The sequence below is a fragment of the Octopus sinensis genome, linkage group LG19 (assembly GCF_006345805.1).
Source record: "Octopus sinensis linkage group LG19, ASM634580v1, whole genome shotgun sequence".
Taxonomy (NCBI): domain Eukaryota; kingdom Metazoa; phylum Mollusca; class Cephalopoda; order Octopoda; family Octopodidae; genus Octopus; species Octopus sinensis.
The window spans coordinates 31,381,058-31,407,012 of NC_043015.1; the positions used below are offsets into that span (position 1 = coordinate 31,381,058).

The following is a 25,955-nucleotide window of genomic DNA, read 5'->3' on the forward strand; positions in this document are numbered from 1 at the left end:
TAATATATATAATATATATATATATATAGATACCCGGATATATATATATATATATAGATAGATAGATACCCGGATATATATACACACTTTACACACCCGGCCTTGCTAAAGGGATTTTTCTCACCAAAATGCAACTTCCTTTTTACGTCACACATTCTACTTCAAAACCTTGGAACAAATAAAGTTCACACCACTTTCAATTAAGCAACCAAACCAGATGAATTTTTTTCACCTATTTTCTTTTTTTCACTCTTTTAAGTTCTTCCGCTGAATTTCAGGTTAATTAATTTATAGTCTTAGATAGATAAAAGAAACTGAAACCAGAGATGATGACTCGTTTAGTTAGTGGCAGCCACCAACTTTCCATGCGCTTTCAATATTAAATGTGTCCAACTTCACATGTGTAAAATGATTCGGCAATGAAAGAAATCCATTGTTCGTTTATTCATTTAGAAACATTTTAGAAGCAGATTCAATTTCTTGATTAAATAAAATATAGTAAGTTTAAATTAATTCGACACCACACTTTTCTACACTGCAGAGTAGTAGTAGCAAAGTACAAGAACTTTTCCCATTGTTTGGTCTCTAAGTCTGAATAACTGTTCTGATTTCAATTAATTACCCTTAAACACTATTCTGGTACAATACTGGACACTATAATTAAGTGGTTGTAATTACAAGACATGTAAGAAGCAGAGAAAGGCGCCTAGTCGAAGAGACAGGCATAATTCTATGTAGGATTCTTTCGTTAATTGTGAGAATTTCCAGGGCAAATGACTGCAGAAATTAGAAAAAGGAAGAGAAAAATCCGGTGGAAATGAATGATGGAACAATTCGTTGTTTGCCAGACGGGTTTATTGATACAAATACCACTTTAGACAATTTTTGAAGTAGCATACATACCAAATTCCACTGGCTTTAAATGTCCTTTTTCTAACACCAGAAAATATAGGAAATAAAATTAAAAATTAAATGGATATATAACAAAGAAAAAAATATATCGAGGAGTTTGGGAATTAAAAAAAATATATATATTTGGTGTGAAAATATTTAGTTTGGATTTATGGGTGAATAGAAAAGAAAAGAAATACTGCTGGAAGAGATGAGAGGAGTTTGGCTAATGATGAAGAAGAAGCGAATACGTCTGAATGTTGGTTGGCACACACACACATATATATGTGTGTGTGTGTGCATGTATATATGTATGTATGTATATGGGTGTGTGTATGTAAATATATATGTGTATGTATGTGTATGTATATATGTGTGTGTATGTGTATGTATATATATATGTGTTTGTGTGTATATATATAAGTGTGTGTGTATGTATATATATATGTGTGTTTATATATATATGTGTGTGTATATATGTATGTATGTAAAGAAGAATGAGCGGCAATGTAAGAGTGGACGTTGCTTGGCGGAGGTTTCAGTGAAGAGGAAGCAGCTGTGGTTAAACTGATGGGCAGAAAGATGAAAGAGGGAAGATGAGAATAATAAATAATAATAATAATAATAAAACAAGAGTCGAGGAAAGAAAGAGAGAGAGAGAGAGAAGAAAAGAAGAAACCCCCCCCCCAGAAGAAAAAAGAGAAAGGCATGAAGGAAGGAAAGAAGGAGGGAGGGAGGAAAGAAAGAAAGAGAGAGAGAGAAAAAAAGAAAAAAGAGAAAGGAAGTAAGGAAGGAGGGAGGGAGGCGAAAGGGTGAACTGTTTAGTTTTATGACGTTAATATCTTTCTATAATTAGACGAAAGTGCGTAGATCTTCACTGCGCAGGTCGAGTGAACCATCCACTGCCCATGCGTAATGCCGTCATAATGAAAATTAAAGCTAGCAACTTTGCTTTCCGAACTCGGTTTCGACAAAAAAAATTATCTTTATTAATTTCCAAAACTAATTATTTCGGTAGTTACATTCGTTGCAATAAATTTTAATTGTTGTGTGTTTTTTGAGAATTTTTTTTCCGGGTCTGTTTTTTTAACGATCGTAAAACGAGTTTCTGTAGTAAAAAAAAAAATCTCGATCGTTCGTCGCGGCGGGAGGGGGAGGGGGTTATTTAATATACGAAAGTCGCGGCTGCGAAACCAGAGTAGAACTCTGTTCTAATCCACGTGTGGCAAGTCAAGAAGGCTACCAGCGGGTCCTTTATACTCGAAGTTGATAATATGGGGTAAGTATGGTACATTCTGGCATATTCTAAGCGTTTTTAGCATCTTAAGAACTCCAATAACCAAGTTGGGTAACATTTAGTTGGTGTTGTGACGGTGAAACGTCGGTGGATGTGGCTTTTTTGTTCGCTCTCTCTCTCTTCATCTTCCGACTCGGTGTAGTCGGAGTGTCTGCTTCCACTCAGGTTTTGCTATGGCCGCCATCTCACTCCAACTCCATCTCCTTCACTCGAACACTTCACTCCGCCTGCTTTGAGAAAACCATTCCGCAACCCGGAGAGAGACGAGAGAGAGAGACCTTACATTAAGCTCATATATATATATATGAGTTTAATCAATCTCCGGGCATTGGTATACTCGCCTCGTACACTCGTTTAAATCCCGTTAAGTATAAAGAAAAAGAAAATAGATGGAAATTAAGTCTCGTCTCAGTATTTTTTCTATTGTTAAGCTTTTTGCATACGAAAATAAATGAAGTATGAAAAGTCTGGTGCTTTTTTTTCCCCATTTCCCCAAATTTTCTTTCTTTTTTTCTAATTTATCTCGTCTTTATAAATACCCTTTTGTTATTTTTTTATTAGGAATACTTGTTTTTTTTTTCTAATTTTCTCCCCCCGAAAAAAAATATATTTGTTGATTCATTTGAGCAAAAAAAAAAAGAAGAAAAAAATTAAATTTCTGCCGAATTGTAATATATTTGTGTGTGTGAGTGTAGATTGTAGATTTCTTCTTCCTGTCGTGATGGAAGGTGTCGTCGTCGTCTCTGTCTCTTGTGTGTCTCTCTGAGCATATGCCAGATCATATGTAATGCCAGCTCTTCTCCTTCTTCATCTCCATCATCATCATCATCATCTCCCTGAGACATGGATGGCCGACCGGTTTTTTTTCTCTCTCTTCCCCCCCACATAATGGACATCCATCCATATTCCTATAACTTTCCGCCGACTAATCTATCTATTATATAATTCCCCCCTCTGTCGCTCGCCTTCCCTCGTACTTTATACTGGGATATGGGGTATTTTAATTCATTTTTTCTTCGCTGTCTTTTAACCGGGGGGAGAAAATTTAGTCGGTGTGTGCAACATACATATCGGTGCAATGTACATATCGATGTCTATATTATGTATGCCTCGCACCACCGATGCCTGTGAGTGTGTGTATAAATAAATATATATATATATATGTGTATAGCTTAGTTGTGTATGTATATATATATATATATATTCGTTTGTCTTTACGCAATAGAATCTACAAGAAGTTTGCTACACTGGTATCCAGTGTGTAGTATATGTTCTAAACTCTGGTTACAGATGGCGGATTGTCTTCGACGAGGAGTGCCTTCGTCGCCGTGAGAGAGGGAGGGAGGGCGACTCTGTATTCCTAACATGGCAGGAAGAATGTGGGCGAAGATATTCGAACAATGTTGTTTTCTGTGTATGTTTTAGAAGCCGCATCGACGATTTTCGTAGCCAATATGTCTTGGAACGAACCCGCCCGAGGGAATCAATCCTTCACCCCCCCCCATTTTTTTTTTTTTGCAACACATTAAATTCCGTTTCCTGGTGCTTTTAACTCGTTAAAAAATGCCGCTGGAGGAGTTTGGACTTTTTTGCTGCTTTCGATTTTCCCCCGATGAAAGGCAGAGAGAGAGAGAGAGTTGGACGACGAAAATACTTGTAATTTACTGAGGTAAAGCTCGTCTCTACAATGCCGACAGTGTCTCCCTTGCAATGTCGATGGATTCAGATGCAAAGTTCGGTTGTTGTTTGATATTGGACATCGGTGTTTGAAATGAACTTCCATTATCTCGTTCCTTTTTGTAACCCGCACCAGTGTAAAAGCATGTGAATAGATGTGAGAATTTTCTCTCCCATCCATCCTTTGTTATGTGCTGAGTGCGAGTGTGAGTGTTTCCCATTTTAATATATATTATATATATATATAAAATGAAAGTAAATGTATTTAATTCGGTAGGCAACTGTTTGGAACTTTTTCAGACACATTTACACACACACGCATGCATAAATGCGTGCGTGTGAGTGAGTGATGGGCAGTGACATCCATAATAACTATTTCGACGTTCCTTTTTGTATTTTTCAGGTCAATGGATGAAAATCTACAACAATCCGATAGTCGCGGCGCGAGTTGTGATCTAATAGAGGTATGTGTTAACTTAAAAAACTGAAAATTCCCGAGTCTCTTGACGCCTAACCAATTTAATTCATTTCGTAAAGTTTTTACTTCCAATTAAGAAAAAAATCATTTGAAGGGCACGTTTTCAACAGCCTGTTCAAAGATTTCTCGAATCACGTTTCTTTGTAATGTATTTTTGAAGTTTTCGCTTTCCTTTCTCTCTAACCTTGTTTTAACTCCAGTCGAGCAGCTTTTATCGAAGGCGTCCCTCTGATAATTAATTATTCAGTGTCGTTTATTAAGGGCCACATTGTCTTACGTATCCTTTTATTTATTTTTTTAAAAGATGGATGCTACCCGAGCGGGGGTTGCTATTTCGGTACTACTTCAATAGAGAGGTCCCGATGCATCTGCGTAGCGATATGAAAGGGGAGGGTTGATTTTAGGATTGGTTAGGGTTAAGGTGTCATTTACACGCCCGCACACACCTTACATTTAAAATGTTTTGTACGTAACAACCTTTATTTAAGGGACCATTGTATTTAAGTAGTACCACTAGTTCTACCAGTTCGAGCTAGTCTTCGATGATCCGTTATAACACAAGTGATTGTAATTTTGTGGCTTGTTTTAGTGGTAACTCGGGCCATTTTCGGTCCCTTCTGGATTAAATTTGCACCGTACTTGGCTCTTCTCAGAAACTTTTGTTTTAAATCTATGGTGCTTAATTAGTAATCAAACGTAATTTTAAACTTAATTCAGCCAAAGCTACTGTCTCTCTTAAAAAGAATACGACGTACTTAGTGAAACAGTTTTTAAAAGTAGTGTTCATACTTGATCATACATCCATAGATTTGTTGTGGGGTGGGCAGTACCGGTACTGCTTAAGAATTTTTCATACAGATGTTCAGTTCAGGTTTTAACCTCATTAGTCTAAAATAGTCAACAAAAGCCTCAGGTACTGCCGGTACTACTTAAGGAGTGGTCTCGGTGCGCGCATCCGCGCTAGCTAGTTGTGACTAGTCGATCCTACAACGACTACCTAGCAAAGTAAATAAAACAAAAAACGCAAAGTAAGGATCGACTAGTCACGACTAGCTTGCGCGAGTGCGCGCACCGGGACCACTCCTTCTTAAGTAGTACCAGCAGTACCTGAGGCTTTTGTTGACTATTTTAGACTAATGAGGTTAAAACCTGGACTGAACATCTGTATGAAAAATTTGGGCAGAGCAGTATTCAGAGTCTGGGCTAATGCTGTTAACACTGAATTCTGCTAAAAGATGTTCAAAGACCAAGTGAGTTTATTAAAACTACCATGCAGTAATTAGATGTTACTAACGATGCAATCTTCATTAATTATGAAGTCTGGTTGGTCAATCTCTTCGTTGGCCCTCGCAAGCTTCATTGCACTACTTCCAAAACCCTCCTGAAATAAGGTGTATCCATTCTTGGAGCACTACTCATATTGCAGAGTAGAAAAATTCAATGTTTAATCAGCCACATCAAATCCAATACATATATTTGTGAACTAAATATTACTCTTTTTTTTTTCTGAGTTAAATGTGTGACCATACTTGGGTTCATATGATTGGAAGCTAGTTATTTTTAATGCCCAAGCTAAGTAATATGTTATGAAGAGTTAGTTTTAAAAAAAAATTTTTTGTTATTTTTTACAGTAATAAATACCTTATATTCTTAAAAGTATGCTTACATTGAAGATTGTACTGCTCAATGTCTAAGTAGAGCAAGCAAAATTTTGTTCATAAGTGTTGATACAAAGTAATCAGAAAATAAAATTGACAATAATGAAACCTTTTTTGTTTTTATCTGACAAAAACAAGTTATGATTACAAAGTACACATACAATACCAGCGTGATTTGCTCCACAGAATTGCGTAGGAAATATGGACTGAATTGTTTCTTTTTTCACTTCCTGAAAATTTTAAATGCTTTGTCTTAGCTTTTTGTGTGTGTGTGTGTGGCAGCATTGCTTATCTATGCCCCACTATAACAGACTGAAGAGTAAAACTGTGTGTATCATACATAGAAAAAAAAATGGTTGTGAAAATCACATTGTTAACTTCACACCAGGTGTACTTGTATGACTTACACCTGTAAAGTTGAAAGGTTGCTCTCAAATCGTTTTGCTTCATTTAACATGCATGAAAGTTTTCTATGTATTTTTTATTATTTTTTTTATTGGTAATCTCACTAAACATTTCATAATACTAACAAAAATTTTTCCTTGGTATTTTCAATGCCCAAAATTTGTGGTACTTATTGTATATAGATAAATATAGTGACTGGTTTTGGTTATGGGATTGGTATATTGAGCAAGGCTTATTGAACAGAATTTCAGTCACTGCAAATCTCTATGATGCTCTGAGTGGGGTGGTTGGTCCCAGAATTGAAAGACCAGCAGGGTCCCTTGGTGAGTGAATAATGAACTAAAATTTGACCATTTCCAAATGTTGGGTTCATAGGAATTTTCAGTTTCAGTGAAGCCTCAAACCAAGAGAAAGAAAGGAAGCAAAAACTTGTGCTACCATTCACAAAAAAAGATCTTTACAATTGAGAATTTTTTTAGTGCCTCAGATTAAATTAGATGCCAGATGTTGGGAGTTCGGCCAGATTTTGCATACTGGTGGTATTCATGAGGCAAAAGAAATGATGCAGCATTCTCATATTCAACCTGGGCCTCACCGCAAGATCATGAAGCTTGTGGGAGGAGGGAGATGCTGCAATGTTATGTCATCTTTGACATGGACTCATTGCAAGATCAAATAAGTCAGCACAAGTGTTTGCCGTTAAAAAAGTATCAATCCTGTTCTTAGCTAATAATAGTAATTAGTGCTTATAACATGTTGATGTTGAGCAGTAGGTAAGTTCATGTGGTATGAGCTTAGCTTAGTAATAAATACAGCATCTCTGCATACAATGGTATGAAAGACTGTTGGTTATGATGTGGTGGTGGTGGGGGTATTTAGAAGTGGTCAGTGCCTTATTTGGTGTGATGCCTGGTGTTTGGCACTGTTTGTGTGTTTAATCCATAACAATGGTGTACATATCTTGTTGGCAACATTGAATTAAGCACAATTGAAATGCTTTACAAAACAAGATTTATATTTAGCTCAAAAATGTTTTTAGGGTTGTTAAGATACAAACTATATTAGTATTGTTTTGTGTTTGTTTTTCAATTTTATTTTTAATGATAGTCGTTTATGAAAAAAATAGCTAGTTCGTGACAATATAAAATACCCAAGTTATTTCTAGAAGCAAATATATATTTCCAACAGAAATTGCTGTCACAAAAGATGGGTGCAACAATTGTTTACCTAAATGATGATGGTTTTGAGGTTCAAACCTTAATTTTATATTTTGATGTAATATAGAAGAATTTCGGTTGCAAGATTCCTTGTGAATTTATGTTGAAACAAATTTTATTGTGGAACTGAACTAGTGCATGTGTAGGTAATATTGACATAATGACCCTCCCTAGATACAGCAAAATGGAGGAATTTATTCCAGAGAAATTTAAAAAAAAAAATAAAATGCCTTCTGAATATTTCCTGTACTCAATGTAGAACATAAAATTTGATTACTTCCTAAAATCCTATGTTAGTAGTTAGGTTACTACTGTTCAACTTAACATATTGCCTTTGCTAACTAGACTCAATATATCACTTAGTCATTGTTGGTAACCTATAAATTGGAGGCCACTCCTTTCTCTCTCCCTGAAGTTCGATACTTTACATAGCAATTTACTAATTGCAGGGTTCTCAAATATATTTTCAAATGTAGAAGAAAGGTTCGATGATTTGAATGAGGTTAGGTAGAAACGTTTAGAATCATTAATCCAAATAAATTCCCTTGTTTCAGCAAGCCAACTTTTAGTTTTTAATTGCTTTTGTTTAGAATGATTCCTAAAGATTGATAAGTTTTGATTACCTTTGCTGAGGTTCAGTAATATTTGATAGAATTGATTATCTCTCTCTATATATATAAACGGCAAAGTGTCTGTGTATGCGTGTCCTTTATACAAATCCACAATTTTTCAGTTAGAGGGCTCACACTTTCTATGGTCATTCAAAGCCATCCAAGGGTGGTCGTGCACATCTTTACATTTCCCCCAGTCACCCTGCAAAGCCATTAAAAAATCAATAGAAGTGACTTTTGTGAATTTTCTATCCAAAACCCAATCAAAATGCCTGAAACTTGATACGCCAATTGAATGCCAGCTAGCTGTATGTGATTGGTCGGAGATTTGGACAGTACTTGCGTGTATGTGCGCACGCACGCAGCTGTATATGCAGGCACTAGCACTATGGCCCGGTAACGCCGGGTCATAGTGCTAGTTGTGACATATAACATGTGATAATTCCTTTTATTATTACTCAAGACATGGAGCTGTTAGCATGCTGAACAAAGAATACTTGGCATTTTGTTAGTCTTTGTTTTGAGCTCAAATTCTACAGAGTTTGACTTGGCCTTTCATCCTCCCGGAGTCAATAAGTACCAGTCAAGTTCTGGGAGAGGATGATGTAATTGACTTCCCCCTCCTCGTTAACTGCAGGCCCTGTGCCAAAATTTGAAACCCCTATAAATACTCGTGTATTTTTGCAGAGCAATTGGGATGAAGTTGTTGAAACTTTTGATGATATGAACTTAAGAGAAGCCCTACTTCGTGGTATCTATGCTTATGGTTTTGAAAAGCCTTCACTTATTCAACAAAGAGCCATTGTTCCTTGTATTAGAGGTAAGTTCCGATTTTCCATAGTTTTTAGCTGTATTAGTTACAAAGAACTTCTAAAGTTCTTTCATGTTATCTGTTGTCTGAAAAATTAAAGATAAAAAGCTGAGATAGTTTTATACATGGATGTCTCAGTGTATTTTCATTTCAGTTGGTTTATATTTTTGAGTTTTAATCTAATAAAAATTTAAGATATGTGAATGCCATCATGAATAGGACATTTGATCTCTGCTTATCTTTGGAACTGTTGCTTCCTTTCTATGGGAAGGAAAACGTCTTGCTTAAAAAAGATTTCATACAACCATTATTCTTTGGGAGTATATCAGCTTGACCCAAATTTTACAAGAAACCAGATTAAATGAAATTCAAATTCAAGTAGTACTTTCTTTGACCCTTTACCATTCAGATTATTCTGTCAAATGTAATTCTTAACTCATATTGTTTTGAATTAAACATACATTATCATGTAGTTTCAAGATTTTGATGATATTATTATTTATTTTTAAGAATGACATAGGTTTGATATGAGAGGCTGGATCTGGCCAATTTGAATATAAAACAGTATATTTCAGCCAGATATGGTTGGTTTAAACGCTAATGGCTTAAATCTCCCAGTCCTATTGGGAATCAGAGATTTTGATGAAATGCAGTTCAGTTTAAAAATCATGAAACTATAACTATTGCATGAATTTTGATACCATGATGATTGGTGCTCTATTACTTTCACCTGGCCAGGTAGATTGAATAATGGTAAGTTAATTACACAGGTGTTTTCGCATGTTTAATATATGTTGAATCCTGGGCATCAATTTCCAGACTCGGAGTTTAGTGCCTGTACCTTTGGAAGCTGTGCAACTATCAGTAAAAGCATTGTGCAGTATGCCCTGTATCTCTTCCATTTCTGCAATGTGGGTGGCATTGCTCTGTTGGTACTCATACTTTGTGATCTCTATACTACCCTGTCCAAATGTCTTTCAGAAAAGAAATTGTTTAAAAAATAAAAAGAAAAGCTCACTTGCATGCTTTAAAGGGTTCACAATGACTGACAACATTGGTGCAACGATCAATTACATAACCCCACCCGTGTTCAGAATTGATAAATCTTGATAGCTATTGTGTGTTGATGACACTGAAATATCATTTATCTAATATCCATTTCTGTTTGCTTGCATGGGTCAGGCAATCTGTCTGACCCATGCAAACCTATGGATTTGAAAGCCTTTCAATGTCACCAACTGTCATCTGTTTCCAAGTAAGGTAATACCCCCCCGTGGCTGGACATATTTTCACAGTTTTGAAATGAAGTGCATCATTCATATCAGTGATGCTCATTTACAACAATCATATGATGTCAACGCTAGGGGCCTATAGCTTCTTTTTGTTTCTGTCTATCAAATCCACTCACAAGGCTCAAGACTAGTAGAAATTCTCTGAGTCCATGATCTCTTTCTCTAATTTAATCATTAATAAATATTGATGAATTGTCTTCCCTGATGCTCAAAAGTCAAGGAAAATCTCAAGAAATGCATTTGATAAAGCTATAAAAAAAAGTGCACATTGTACTAAAATGAGACTAAATTTGGTTTCTCACACAGAGGAACACTTAGTTTCTTTTTTTCTTTCTTTTTAAGCCTCAGACAACAACACTAGCTTGAACTGCGTTTGTGGTACTGGTCTGAGTTATTGAAAAATTTAATATATTGCCATACCAACTTTGAGATAGTTTTGAATATATAGCAATTTAATGTGTCACCTTACCTAGTTTATTACACATAGGCCATCTGTTGTATAACTATTTTAACTTTATATACAGGAAGTCTATTGATTCAACTGTCAATATAGATGGACTAGGTTTATAATAATCAATTTAACCGTTGGGGGCTAATATCAGTATTAATCCTCTTATAATAGGATTAAGTCATAAGTGTGCTTTATTAGCTCAATACTTTAATATAAGCTGTGTTGATCAACTAATATAGAAATTTGATCTTAACCACAGTTGTTTGCTTGTTCGTAATTTGATTTAAAAAATGAAATGGTTAAAGTGAAATTCTAAAACCTGTTACTGTCTTTAGGAATCGTCATAGAGCAGAGACATGCATTTGTGTGTGAGCTGCCGTTAACCTTCAAGATGTAGATTGCCGTTGTATAGAAAGGTGATACACATTTTTTCTCATTAGATGTGTTTTCAATGAAATGGCTGGTTAGAAATGATAAAGCCTTCTCAAAAGCTTCATTTATGAATCAAAGGTGCTAACTAGTGATAGGCCCAATTTTAAGCCTATCAATGTAGTCGTGTGTACTGTCCCTTCTTTGCTGAGATCAGGTTGTTCAAAATAAAATATGACCTGTCTCTATTTGACATCTATTTCTGACAGGGTAGTTTTATCAACGGGTGTAGCTATTTTCTTAACCAGATGATGCCTTCTTCCTAACATTAAGCACTCGACTATGAAGTGTGAGTGGTGCCTGTGAAAAATTGTCATGACAGTCTTGAGTGACTTCAAGAGAACACAAATTACACTAGCAAAATTTGAACCAGGATCATGCTGTCAGTTGTAACTGACCACGTGATCCCTACTTCATGTAACCCTGTAGCATTTAAACTGGCCATAATAGTCTTGTTTTATGTTCAAACTGGCCAGATCTGGTCCCTTGTATCAACCCTAGAATGTCCTTTAAAAAAGAGAAAAAGAGACACACCCCATCAAAATCTCAGAGCTACAAGATAATGCATGATTAGTTTAAAATTGTGAATAAATATTACATTTAACAGAGTTATCTGACTTCTAAAAGGTTAAATTGTAAATTGAGTGAAGCTGATAATTGAGACATTAGAATGTATTTCGTGTAATATTTTTGGGTTAATATGGAGTCCAGTGAAATGATGTGCATGTAGACATGTTACACCATTTGAAATAGAATTTGTTTTTAATAATGTTTTTTTTCCCAATGTATTCAAAAATTAAACTTGTTACCACATGAAAGTATTTACTGATTAATTATTTCTTACTCAGTTATGACAATTAGTTAAAATTTGTATACGTGTCCAGTGATTGTGTTGATTAATTATATATTGTATGTTTGTATTCCTCTCTACCTCAGGACTAGATGTAATTGCACAGGCCCAATCAGGTACTGGCAAAACAGCAACCTTTTCTATTGCACTTCTGCAGAAACTTGATATTTGTACGAAAGAATGTCAAGCCCTTGTGCTCGCCCCAACAAGAGAATTGGCTCAGCAGGTAGAGTTCTTTTCTTTGTATATAAAAGAAACTATATTTACTTTTTACGAGATAAAATTTGGATATTTACTTAGAGATGTTTTTTTACTTATGGATGTTGACCTTATTTACCCATAGAATAAGCTACAGACACCTTGAACTAAGTACAGTTGCTTTGTCCAGGGACATGATACAATGGGTGTAGTAATATTGGAACTGATGTCCAGCACCTGAACTTCAAGCATATTGTGCCATATATCTCTTTGTGAAGTCCAATCAGATCTATCCATTTTTATAGTATCATGTTTGGAGTGTTGATCTTTCTTTTCTAACAAGCTGGCTTGATTCTCAAAATTGAAGTGCATTCAGTACATTTAATATTGAGATTATGTTCTGCATTGTTATGTCTCATTTTAAAAGCTTGGATTTGGCAAAGGAGCATCATTTCTATGTCTGCTTTCACATGCTGACATGGATTGCATAAGTTATCAGCACACTCTTTCTCCACATGTAGTCCTTCGTTGTCTCCTTTGCAAAATTCAGCATCTTTTGGCCAGCTTTCATCATTTCAAACTTCTTTCCCAACCGCATCACATTCACATACCAATCCTGTTTCTGGCACCCAACAGTAAATAACTCTCATGAGTTTTTTTGCCTTCCTTTCTAAGCATCCTTGTTTGTCGAGAGACACCTTTACACATCTATTAGTGTGCTTGTCCCATGTTGCTATCAGCCAACTTCACACATTGTGCACGAGCATCATATAGCCCACTCTCTTTTCGAAGGGAGAAATCTTTTGCTTTCAATCTATTACATATGAAGGACTTCTTTGTCAGTTTATCTGAAATCCCATTGCATCATTTAAGCCAATTTTTTTGCACTGGTGTTATATTATAAGGTTTTACTTACTCCCTTTCTGTATTTTGAGCAAGGCCTCTTCACTGCTGTTAACCCTTTTGTTACTGTATTTAGTTTGAGATGCTCTGTGTTTCTTTCATTTAACTTAGTTATCATTAAGCTGGTGTTAGGAACATAAATTGTGACTAAGGTTTGGTGGAAGAATTTAATTCAAAACTTATGTAAACAAGACATTTGTACTACAGAGCCAGAAGCAGTTTCAGCCGGGTTGGTATCAAAAGGGTTAACGTTCTAGCTGGTTTCTGCCTGTTAGTTTCCATAGGCGCTAAACTGAGCTGCAGCTTTTAGTTCTTGACTCTGCTTCCATAATTGAGTCTTTTTTAATTGCTAGTGTAAGAATTCTTATGGATGCCTAGTCTTATACTATTCTGTTACACTTCAGAGTGGTCTATAATACATACCAGTGCCATGTAAAAAGCACCCAGTACATTCTGTAGAGTGGTTGGCATTAGGAAGGGCGTCCAGCTGTAAAAACCATGCTAAAACAGGTAATTGGCGCCTGAGCAGCTGCCAGCTTGCAAAACAGACTTTAAATGGAGTGAAAATTGAAGTCTTGTCCTAATTGCATAGTTGAGCTTATCAAGAATTCTTTGCTCTGTAATTGCCCCACCCCCCAACACTGAGGAGGAAAAGTCCCTCACTTGGGTTGTGAGTAATTTGCATTACTGACAGATAACCAGTACATACCTTGAATGTGTCATAAGAAGCCATTCCTCTACCTATAGCTAACCACCATACTGTAGAGTTTGCTTAGCTAAAAACCATTATACCTGATAATGTTTTTGATAAAAACTTTTCTTGTGGTTTACTCTCTTAGGTGAGGATGCCAAAAACCTATTGAGTATAAGGTATAATCGCTTTTAGCTAAAATCTTTCCTTGTGGTGTCAGTGGTTCCACATCCTGGCAGAAACCCAAACCCAGTTCATTCATTTAAGCCAATTCTCTGTTTAGCTTTACTGCAACTGTGGCCACTTTCATAATTCTTTGCATTTAATGAATGTCTTTAGTTCCTTCTATATCTCCTTTGTAACAGTGCAAAAGAATGCTGCCACACTAGTCATTGGGGCAATACCTCCCTGCAACTAATCAGTACATCTTATCTTGCCTGATGTTTTCAGACCAAGTACAACTGTTCACTGACGGTCCAACTGCTCTTCATTGGCCTTTTCTATTGCATAAGTCAGCCTCAATTGTTACTCCCTCTGCTCAGTTCACTGTCGTCTTATCTCCCTTCCCCAGATATTCTCTTTCACAACTGCATGTTAATATGATTTCCATGTCTCTCTCAGTGCCAGTGAAGTCAAGTGTGGTGCTGTAATTTCGCATACACTTTCTACAGCAATGTCTTTACACTGATGCTGCTCTGTAAATGGAATGCTTCTGATTAAGAGTAACTTCCATCACTAATTAAGAAGTGTGAGTAGATTTAGTATCGGTTGCTAGTTTGATGTGACTTTATCTACAGAGTTCATGACTGCTTTAGCATCAAGTTGACTGCTCTTACTCTGCTGACATCACCTTCACACTCAATCTAATTGATGGCAGAGGGATTGTTTGTACACTTGAGAAATCGGTGTTCTTTGATTTACTTATTACCTATCGTTCACTTTACCTCATGCCAACTTGCTGTGGCAGTTATGAAAGGCTATCGAGACCGAACACCCAGGAAAACTGACAAAAGGAGTCTTATTTCATCAGGACCATCCTCCAGTGCACAAGTACTTTGGGTTTCAATGGCTGCTGTGTGTGATTGGCTTTGAACTGGTTGATTCCCCTCTCCCCTCCCCCCATTCTCCTGATTTGCTCTGCCTGTCTATCACCTGTTCCCCAACATGAAAAAGCACTTGAGTGGTTCCTTCCTTACATTTTGTTGCCAAACTAACATTTCAGGCACTCTGTTAATTGTACTATCCTCCTGGTCTGTGTTCACTGACTCTTCTACAAATATATCAATATTAGAGCTGCTTACTCTGTTTTTCTGTTCTCCGATGTCGTTTTGATAACCAAGGTAAATTATTAAGAGGAATCGATACCACTGTTCTTTAACCAAGCCCAGTAAGGCAGGACGTGAGTATTGGTTCAATGATTGTTGTAGTAGCATCCTTGTGCACTGTTATAAAACAAGAGATGCCTTAGAAATAACTAGACGTTTGAGGGACCAAATCATGGAAATGGTAGTAAAGCTAAGTAGAGAGAACTACCTTAGACGAGATGGGTTGAGTTTTCTGCCGGGATGTAGAGCTAATACCAATTACTGCACTAAGAATTTCATCCTTATTAGACAAGCAAGTGTCTGTTATTTTACAGCTAAATGTAACACCATCTTACAAAAATATTTCCAGAAGATTTTACTTGTGGTATTTTTTCATAATTTCAGATTCGTAAAGTTGTACTTGCTCTAGGAGACTATATGGAAGCACAATGTCATGCTTGTATAGGAGGTACAGATGTCCGTGATGACAAGATACGTCTCAACCAAGGTGTGCATATAATTGTAGGAACACCCGGCCGTGTTCAAGACATGATTACTCGGAACTTTTTAAGTAAGTATGTTGTGTTGTTTCATCTGCTCTTGATATAAAGTAATGGATCAGCTGTCAGTCATTTTGATAACAAAGGTGAAATATTAAGAGCAATCAATACCAGTTCTTTAACCGTGCCCAGTAAGGCAGGACAGGGGTACTGTCTTGATGATAGTTGTAGTAGCATACTCCTGCACTGTTATAAAGGCAGAAGAGATGCCTAAGAAATAACTAGACATTTGAGGGACCAAATCATGGAAGTGACTGTAAAGCTAAACAGAAAGAACTACCTTAGATGAGATGGGCTGGGTATTCTGCCAGGATGTGGAACTAGTACCATCTAAAATCCAATTACGAGATAATCTTTTAGCTACAAAGAATACACTTCATACTTGATGATTTGGAGGCCTTCAGCAGGCAAACAGGTTCTGTAATGTAGCTGCTTAAAAAAACTAGGAAGAAGCAAGGCTTTATTACATGCTCATCATTTTATGCTTTCCCACTGGACTAAGTTAATGGGTAAAAATCCCATGTTTTGTAATAGTGTATTAAAATGGGCACATGTAGAGCTGCATGATTAAGAAGTTCATTTTGTAACCATGTGATTTCAGGTTCGATTCCTTTCTGGCAACTTGGAGGAGGGTTTTTTTTTTTTTTTTTAACTATAGTCCTGGGGTAATGAAAGTCTTGCTAGACAGAAACTGAAAGACTGTTCTATGTCTGCATGCTTGTGTCTTCATCTTGACACACATGCTAGTTATTAAACGAACATCATCATCATCAATATAAGTAGTGGTGTTCATTTGTAATCTTCCATGAAGTCATGCTTAGCCATTGTGCTGTTCATGTTTGAAAGACCTGGAGAAATGTTACCTTGAAGCCAGATGCAGTTTAGCAGCAAGAAGAGCTGCCATCTGTAAAAATCCTACCTCAGAGAATTTCATCTGAACCATGCAATCATGGAAGACTGGGTGCTAAAACAATTTGTCATTGATCTAGGGTCTCGCCTGATGTTAGTGAATGTGGAGGCTATCATAAAAATGACAAATATCCATCTGGAACTCAACAGCATTTGTGTGAGCTGCAGTGTTGTGACGAATAGCATTTTGTGGTTACAAGCACTGATTTTAATATTTTCCTTCAAAGGAATTGTTGGTGAGATATGTTTCTTTTTGCCATATACAGCTCACTGAATGGTTGTATATCTTGGGTACTACTATTTCCTTATTTTATTTAATTTCATCTTCTGTAATTTATTTTATTTTATATGTAATGTCGACTGAATTGCAGAATTCAGTTTTGTCTTGTGATTTGACCACAATCTGGTTTCTTTGTCTAGTCAGTAAACTTAAACCATTGGCTTTCATTTGATAAAGCTGTTGAAAAATTTATATTTATGAATGTATTTCACATGTGGTCAGTAGCTTAGGCAATAATGGAATTGTACCAATTTTAACTTGTTTGTTTGTAAGGCTTTTATAACTGAGTTGGTGGTAGCAGTGAGAGGCAGAAAGACTATTATTTGTCTTAGCAATTTTGTAAATTAAAAAATATTTTTAAATTCTTTTATTTCAGAAACTGATAAAATCAAGTTATTTGTATTGGATGAAGCTGATGAGATGTTGTCTCGTGGTTTTAAAGATCAAATCTATAGTGTGTTCCGCTGTATGCCTGAGAACATTCAGGTAATATCACCCTTTGAAGTTTTGTCGTGTGATTTCGGTGAATATGACAACTGTTGCATGTTATTTAGCCCTAGACCAGCAAACTTCTAACCAGTCATTGCTTTCTCTTTGCTTATCTTCCTTTATGTAAAGTAGACGATATAGTTTGAGGGAGAACTTAGGTGCTATTTCTACCTAGTGCAGTGGTTTTTAACTAGAGTCCATTTAAGATTTTGTTAAAGTTTGATAAATAAATGGGTTATATTTCTACAATATGCAGAATATTTTAATTTTTCATAGACAATTCCTAGTAATATTTAATTATAAAAGTATGTTTTTTTAACATGGGGGTTTAGTAGGGTAAAATAGGAATCAGTGGGGTCCACAGGCAAAACATTGAGAATCCCTGAGCTAGTGGATTGAATGATCATATAAAACCTTCATGGATTTACCTATTGGGGTTTGAAGTAGAAGTAAAAGTAATTTAAGTCTTGAAGTTATTGAAACAAATCAATTTAAGGGCTGGTATTGCTAAAATTCATTAGTGGTGGTAATGTTAGGACATCCTTTACCTAATGCAAGGTAAAAAGAAGAATAAAAAAGGACTTAAAAACTTTGTCAGCGGAGTAAATGGAGTTCTCCTTAAGGGAATCGGAGGATTAAGCATTAACACTTGAGCATTCTAATTAGTTTGTCAAATTATCAGGTAGCTGTGAGAGGCCAAACTCCCCTAGTTTGAGCACCAAACTGGTAGGATATTTTGGTCAGATATGGCTGGGTTAAAATCTAAAGAGTTAATGAATTCCTTAAGTGTTAAATGTGTTGGTCAGAACAGTTTGGCCTGGACAGAGTCGTTACTTTGTAGTAAGTGTTGTTTGTAGATTAACAGGTTACATTCTATGCTCCTGGTGGGGTCATTAATTGATAGCTCTGTTGTCCAAGCTGGCATGGGTTGGATGGTTTGATTGGGCTGGCACACTGGAAGGCTGCACCAGACTCCAGTCTGATTTGGTGTGGTTTCTATGGCTGGATGCCCTTCCCAATGCTAACCACCCGAGAGTAATGGGTGTTTTTATGTGCCATTTGTGTGACACGGGATGTGTTTATGTGCCACCGTCATGAGTTTTGATTTGCATGACAACAGTATCTGCCACAACTGATTTTGCTCAGCTTGATGGGTCTTCTCAAGCATAACATAATGCCAAAGTTCTTGGTCATTGCCTCCTTGAGGCCCAATGCTCAAAAGGAACTCAGCCACCTTACCTCCATGAGGCCTGACACTCAAAAGAAGAGCATGAAAAGCCATTCTTGATTTGTCTGATTGTATGGATACAGAATATTCATTTATTTGAAGCTAAAGTATCCTTTGTTACTTCTCCACATTTCATGCTTGAAATTTTCAGTTGAAACTCAGGTTCTGTGAAATGGTAAACTCTTTATTTACATGCACACATATCCTTTTTTTCTTTAAATGTTCTCACAGGGGTCAGTGTAAGCATGCTGTTTTCTTAAGCAGATTTTTCATTAGGTTTCCTTGTTGCTCACTGATAATCAAATTTACAGTAGTGAGACTTTTTTTTATATATTTTATGATTTTGCTCCACCAGCAAAACTATTTGAATAGTGTGGAATTTGAGTGCAGTTCATGCATGTAGTAGTAGTGGTAGAATGTATTCTGAAATGCAGTTCATTATTTGGATATGCCTTTCTTGAATTGATATGAAGAGTTCACTTGTACTCTATACAAAGAAAACCTTTTTCCATCAGGAGAGAAGACAGTGTCCGTGACTCTCTACAGTTTCTGAGACTAGTGGGAAGGAAGGAGAGGTTACCCTCAAACTGGATACCAGATCCAAATGCTTGCAACCAAGTGGACTGACCCATGAGCATTTAAACCGGCCATATTCAGCCCAAATATTTTGTTTTTATGTTCAAACTGGCCAGATCCAGTCTCTCACACCCACCCTGCAATCATTCTAGAAATAAACAACTGCATCTTTTGAAATCTCAAAGCTACAAATTTAATACAGGATCAATTTTATAAAATGTGAATGCTAAAAGGTTGATAAAAGCCAAGCGGCAGTAAAAGCGAAGTTGATTTTTTTAATTTGGACTTTGAGTACCAAGTGTCATTGCAAATACAGTGAGACATTCTCTGATGTTCTTACCTGTATTTTGCAAATTGCTCATTTGCCCCAAAATTAAATGTAGAAAAAATTTTCAGTTAGGGATGAAATCTCGTCAAATGTTGACAATCTTTGAACTGTTTTTTGTTCTGCTTTTCTTCAGGTACTTTTGTTATCAGCCACCATGCCTAAAGATGTCTTAGATGTCACAAAACAATTTATGAGAGATCCTGTAAAAATTCTTGTGAAAAAGGAGGAACTTACTCTTGAAGGCATCAAACAATTTTACATTCAAGTAGAACGTGAAGTAAGTGGTTTACTAAATTGATCAAAATGACTATTTTCATTGGAGAAACATAAAGCTGATGGGCTATTTTGTTAGCATTATTTTCTCTTTTTTTTTTTTTTGAAAAACACTGCTTTTATTTCAGTTATTTTGAAAATTAAGAATTTAATTAAAATTACTTTGTCCTTATTAAGCTGGTGCTTGGAATATATATATTAAATTTTGATTGATTTAAAATGTTGGTCATGAATGGCAAGTACTTGGGTAATCCTGTTCAATGATTTGAACTCTTCTGTATTAGAGCCATGCATTCATATGGAATATTGCTGGGGTAGAAGTTGAAGTTGTCTTTATAGAATTTAAATCAAATGTAGTTATTTTGATGTTGCTAGCGTTATATTTACTATGTTTGTTGTTTTCTTTCTCTAGGTGTGGAAGTTGGATACTTTATCAGATCTGTATGAGACCCTGACCATCACCCAGGCTGTCATATTCTGTAACACACGCAGAAAGGTTGACTGGTTGACTACCAAAATGTTGGAAAGAGATTTCACTGTCTCTGCTATGGTATGTAATAGATTTATAGATTTCTGTGGGGAAGAAAAGGGTGGTTTCCTCTGATGACTGCTAATTGCATTGAAAATATTTTAGTGTCTTGGAACCTTTCATTCTCTGAGGCTTTTGAGGGTTCTATCGTTATTCAGATGTAGTTTTGTGTGTGTGTGTATAATTTTTTCATTATTGTACTAACAGATGTTAATATATGATATACTTTTCAAGGCATGGTGATGGTAGGCAGCAAGTTGGCAGAATTGTTAGCATGCTTAGTGGTATTTCATCTGTCCTTGCTTCCTGAGTTCAAATTCTACTGAGGTTGACTTCACCTTTCAGGCTTGATAAAATAAGTACCATTTGAACACTGAGTTCAGTGATATTGACTTAACTACTCCTGGGTAGGAGTATAAAAACTGCATCCCCCTACCAAACCACATTGAGCCAGTGTGACAGAGTAGGCTCATCAAATGAGTATGACTCGAGTTCAAATTCATGGCCTCCACATCAGACCATGGTTGGTATAGAGAACGTACTGAGGCCCTCATCCTGCAGTGGACTGAGCATGTGCAATCCAATGATGATGGTAGTGATTCAAATTCTTTTTTTTAAAGGTGGGGTTGGGTACGATTTGGAGGTGGATTGATTGATATAATTATGAGGGTTGATTGAAAAGGTTACATGCTGATCAAGATAATCTCACAGAATATGACCAATTGAGGTTTATTTTTTCAACATAGTTGTCCTCGTGGTCTACATACTTCTCTCAGTGTTGCAGGGCTTGAATCTCATTGTTGAAGCTTTCATCATGTTAGGCAAAAAAAGAAAATCACCAACAGCAGACGTGATGCCATCTTCACTGTGATGCTGGTTCCCAGTCAAGTGCTTTTTTTATGTTCAGAAACAGATTGTAGTCAGACGGGGCCAAATCATAAGAATATGGGGGATGATTATCAACTTCAAAGTCATAGTCACGCACAGCAACCATTAAAGTCAAGGACTTGTGTGCATTGTCCTAATGAAGCAAGACCCCTTTCATCAGTTTTTCTGGGCATTTGGTCTTGATATCCTTTCATAACTGCCTAAGCAGTTATGGCATAATACTCTCCTTTGATGGTGTGGCCCTTTTGAAAATAGTCAATAAATAATATCTTTAGCATCTCCCAAAACTGAAACTATCCCCGTCCCTGCAGATGAAATGACTTCTGACTCCTTGCATAGATTGTCTCTTTGTCTTTGGCTTAAAGTGATGAAGCCAACTCATAGGTTTGGAGTTGTTCAAAGAAACCAGTAGGATCTGCCTCAAATAATGTCGGGTTTCCCTGTGATGTGATCAGCCTGGCGTGCTTTTCATTGGGTGTCAGATGTGTCACAAGACAAGTTACTAATTACTTTTGAAAAGTATTACTTGAACAGTTAGATGTCAGATTCCCAGGAAAGAAACGGTGCAGTTAAGAAGAGTTGAAATTAATGCATAGCATCCACTCCTTCATAGCCTATGAATTTTTTTAGCCCACCCAGAGACCCCATTCTTGTGTTCTCATTTACACTTGATTGCAACCTTATCAGTGGCACACTTTCTCCATCCCATTCTATTGTCTGGTCTCTCTAATGTTTGTGATTTTTTTTTTTTTTTTTTTTTTTTTTGCCTAAATTTCATTAAATGCAACAGGAGTATCCTTGATTTTCTCCTTTAATTTATCTAAACTGGTTGATTTCTTGAATCATTGGCTATTCTGAACAAAGAATTTATATCTTTCCAGCATGGCGATATGGAGCAAAAGGAGAGAGACATCATTATGAAGGAGTTCCGTACAGGTTCCAGCCGTGTTCTTATTACCACAGATTTATTAGCTCGTGGAATAGATGTGCAACAAGTATCTCTGGTTATCAATTATGATTTACCTTCGAATAGAGAAAATTATATCCATCGGTGAGTGGAGTTTCATTATTTCATTATCAATTTTGTTTATTTTTATGATGCTTTTCTGTTTTTTTATTGCTAAATACATGCTTTTGAAGCTGAAGGTTCTTGCTTCCATAATTCTATTGTAGTGCTCCACTTTAAATTGCTCGTTCAAAATAAGTTTGCATCAACACAAAATTAAAAATAGTAATTAAAGTTTTTTAAGTTTCATAGACAATGCATGTGCTTATCACTTAATTGTTATTAAAGTGGTGGTTAGTAAAAACTTGTTTTTTTTTTTTCCCCAATATCTTTTCAGTATTGGCAGGGGTGGTCGATTTGGTCGTAAAGGAGTTGCTATCAACTTCGTAACTGAGGACGATATTCGGACTCTTCGAGACATCGAACATTTTTATAACACTGCAGTTGCTGAAATGCCTATGAATGTTGCTGACCTCATCTAAATTTATTTTGGAGCAACCCTGTTTAATCTTGGAAGACAATCATTGTCTCTGCAGATCATGAACTTCCTACAGCTTTTCCAAAGAAATTCTCTTCCAAAGAAAAGAAAGAAAAAAAGATTAAAAGAAAAAGAAAAAAAAATCCCTTGGTTGTCTTACTGACTTGTTCTATGTTTTTTGTTAGCATAGTAAAACTATAATAAATTTCTCATTGTGTATGGGCATATATATATATGTAGATATACATATATATATATGACTTTTTTTTTCTTTCTTAATTATACATAGCTGTTAAGTTCATAGGTATTGTATATAATACTTTATAACACAAACCATATCAAAATTCATTTGTCCTGTTCTGACTAGTCATTGTTATTTAAAAGAAAAAAAAAATGTGTTTTTGGTGAAAAATCTTTACTATATTTACTAAGTTTAAGTTACTTAATCCTTTATGTATAAAGAAAAAGTGAAAGGAATGGAAAATGAATTAATAAAAATGGGTCTTATTTTAAATGGCTGTCCTAACAGTTAATTCTCCACTCTTGCGTTCCGGTAACATTCCATAATTGATCAAGCAGTCATTAAGAAGTTTAGTTATATTATTAAATGTTTACTGTTTCAAATGTTGTTCTTTTCTGCATATGAACTAAATGTTATTTTTATGCTTGATTTTAAAAATGGATCTTCCAGAATGAGGATGATGGAAATAATCTGAAAATGAAATGTTTCTCTATTTTCTGTTTTCCATCCTTCATAGCATCTCTAACTAATATTTTACTGCTACTATATAGTATATACAAAATGTGAGGTTCAAGTTTTTTTTGTTGTTTTTTTTTTTGTCAGCAGGGATGATGATGATAATGATGACAAATGGGGGTGATGAGGATGATGAATATGTCCAGCTATATTTTAGATCATACGGTAGTTTTTACCTTAACAAGCTGGCTGGTTGTTCATGTGGTATTAAAATAGTTTTTTAAAAAATTTCTCCTTCAGTTCTATATTGTACATTTTTATTCAGTCAAAAGGTTTTTTTTTTTTCTCCCTTGTAATTTAAATTTATTAAGTTAAAATAGATATTAAAAAAGAAAAAAAAGGCCTAAGTTTGGTTAAGTAGTCAGCATTGCAGGCCAGCAAGGATTGCTTTTTGTTTTCCAGTTCCTATCAGATGCAGTTTGGAAACTAAACCAAGATATATATTCCTCTCCTGCAGCTGTTTTACCATCTCATTTTTTTAGTGGTTGTGTATTAAGGTCTCTTCACCATTTTTGTCATTGAAGTTTTATGCTGCTTGTTTCTGCAGATCTGCAAGAAAAACTAGTTAGCATTTTTGAGCCAACCTCAAATGTGCTTTGTTGGTGTTTCCTCTTTAACATTGACCAAAGACATGGCTGTGGTTTCAATTCTCTTATTATTGCTCTCCTAAGTGGTGACAGACTTTATTACTCTATTGACTCCTCCTTGCTGCAGATTGATGGATATTTTGGAAACAACAGTTGTATGTCTGTATTCTCTGAATCATGGAATTACAAGAGAATACAGAAATGTTTCATACTCTTGGTTTTGTCCATTGTTGAAATAAAAAGATTATATTCTGTTTTGACTAATTCATTCAATAAAAGAAAAAAAGAGAAGGGGTAATTTAATTTTTTTGACTTGTTTATTTGCATTTTTTAAAACTTTAAGTTCTCGTGGTGTTCCGCCGCCAAAGGTCATTTAAAAGTGTAAAAAAATATAAAAGCAAAAAAAGGTACCAGCTGCATACTGGGGTCAATTTAACTATCTACCTTACTTGATTTTCAGATCTTGACTGGGTTATTCTAAGCTTTTATTTGGGATGAGGAATATCCCTATAGTTCATACTAGCCACCTGTAAGGATATTGGAAATGATATCAATGGCTTTTTTTTTTTTTTGTTTTAAAAAAACATTCTTCAGATTATGTGATGGTGATTCTAAATTATGCACATCATAGGAGATATGTTACCAATGTCAGATTTGAAGATTCAATCTTTTTCTTTTTGCAGAAAGGTTCTCTTTGAGTTTTTGAGAGGTGTTATGAAGCTTAAATATAGATGGCATTTGTAACATATTTTGTGATTTTTATGTAGCTGATGTGTTGGTAAATTTTGCTGCATCTAGAATTTACAACAGTAAGTAAAATATATTTACATTTATGTGAAAATGGTATTTGAAATAATTTGAGAAATCGTTCTTATGTACTAAACAATTACTAAGGTTTGTGCGTATATGTATAGATATATAACAATCTTTATAGTTGATGAATGTGTACCTATCCCACCCCTGACGATAAAGGAAAAATCCTTTGTGTCTGAGCTTGTGTAATGGACTGGGTTACTGTTGTGTAAATCCAAATGCAACCATCTATAGGTGGGGTGAACAAACATTTAATTTTTAATGACATTCATAAGCAAATGGTGCCTCTAATCCGTCAGTTGATTAACAAATTCAAGGAAAATAGCAATATTGATATGCTACATAAAATTTATTGGATGGTCATGGCTGGGTTGGGACACTCGTCATAGATCTTGTTACATGAGAAATAGACATTTTTTAACATAAGTTTTTAGTACTAGTAGGGATTTCACTAAAATATTGTAAATCTGAAATATTCTTAATATTTTGAAGAATGTGTGACCTATTACATTTCAGGTGCCCTGTGTATAAAAATTCTTAACGTTAGGGTATTGTTTATCAATGATTTCACAATATTTTACCTGTTAACTACTTTTAATCTGATCTCTATATGGTCAGCAATTCAACAGTAGTCATTTATTAGCAAGCTATTTTTATGCTGTGCTGGGGAAACCAAATCCATTTGCTTCTTGCAAGATGTTGCTCAGACATAACTAATGGTAACTAAGTATGAAACTGTTAAACTTCAATCAGTTATTTTGAAAACTTGCAAACTTAAGTCTATAATCTTGAAGTCCCACTCATGAAATATACTGGCCTTGTGCCAAAATTTGGAATCCTCTTTATTACAGGTTCTGAGTTCTATAGAAAATCTGTAGAGAGGCTAAAAATTATTACTATTATCGGGTCTATAAGGGTGGAACAGATGGTAGCATGTTGAGCAGTAATTAATTTTGTATAATGACCAAGTTCAAATCCTGTAGGTCAGCTTTGACATTGCATTTTATTTCTGTTGGTCTGCAGGAAATATTTAGTATATTCCATTCAATAGAGTAATGTATATCTACACATCATCGGTGTGTAGGTACAGA

At 35.5% G+C, this 25,955-nt stretch overlaps 2 protein-coding genes across 2 annotated transcripts in view; both read left to right on the top strand.

Moving 5' to 3' along the window:
• The first annotated feature begins 2,035 nt into the window (after positions 1 to 2,035).
• On the top strand, positions 2,036 to 24,354 carry LOC115221977 (ATP-dependent RNA helicase eIF4A). The gene is made up of 10 exons (XM_029792075.2): positions 2,036 to 2,170; positions 4,269 to 4,329; positions 8,922 to 9,054; positions 12,154 to 12,293; positions 15,569 to 15,734; positions 17,289 to 17,398; positions 19,667 to 19,810; positions 20,219 to 20,356; positions 22,105 to 22,274; positions 22,567 to 24,354. The coding sequence occupies exons 1-10, from the start codon at positions 2,166 to 2,168 to the stop codon at positions 22,709 to 22,711; spliced, it is 1,212 nt and encodes a 403-aa protein (XP_029647935.1). The 5' UTR covers positions 2,036 to 2,165; the 3' UTR covers positions 22,712 to 24,354.
• LOC115222150 (E3 ubiquitin-protein ligase rnf168-like) overlaps positions 21,181 to 25,955 on the top strand; it is a 33,589-nt gene continuing 28,814 nt past the window's right edge. The window contains exon 1 of the mRNA XM_029792289.2: positions 21,181 to 21,185. The gene's annotated coding sequence lies outside the window, so the exon portion shown is untranslated. The remainder of the gene's footprint in view (positions 21,186 to 25,955) is intronic.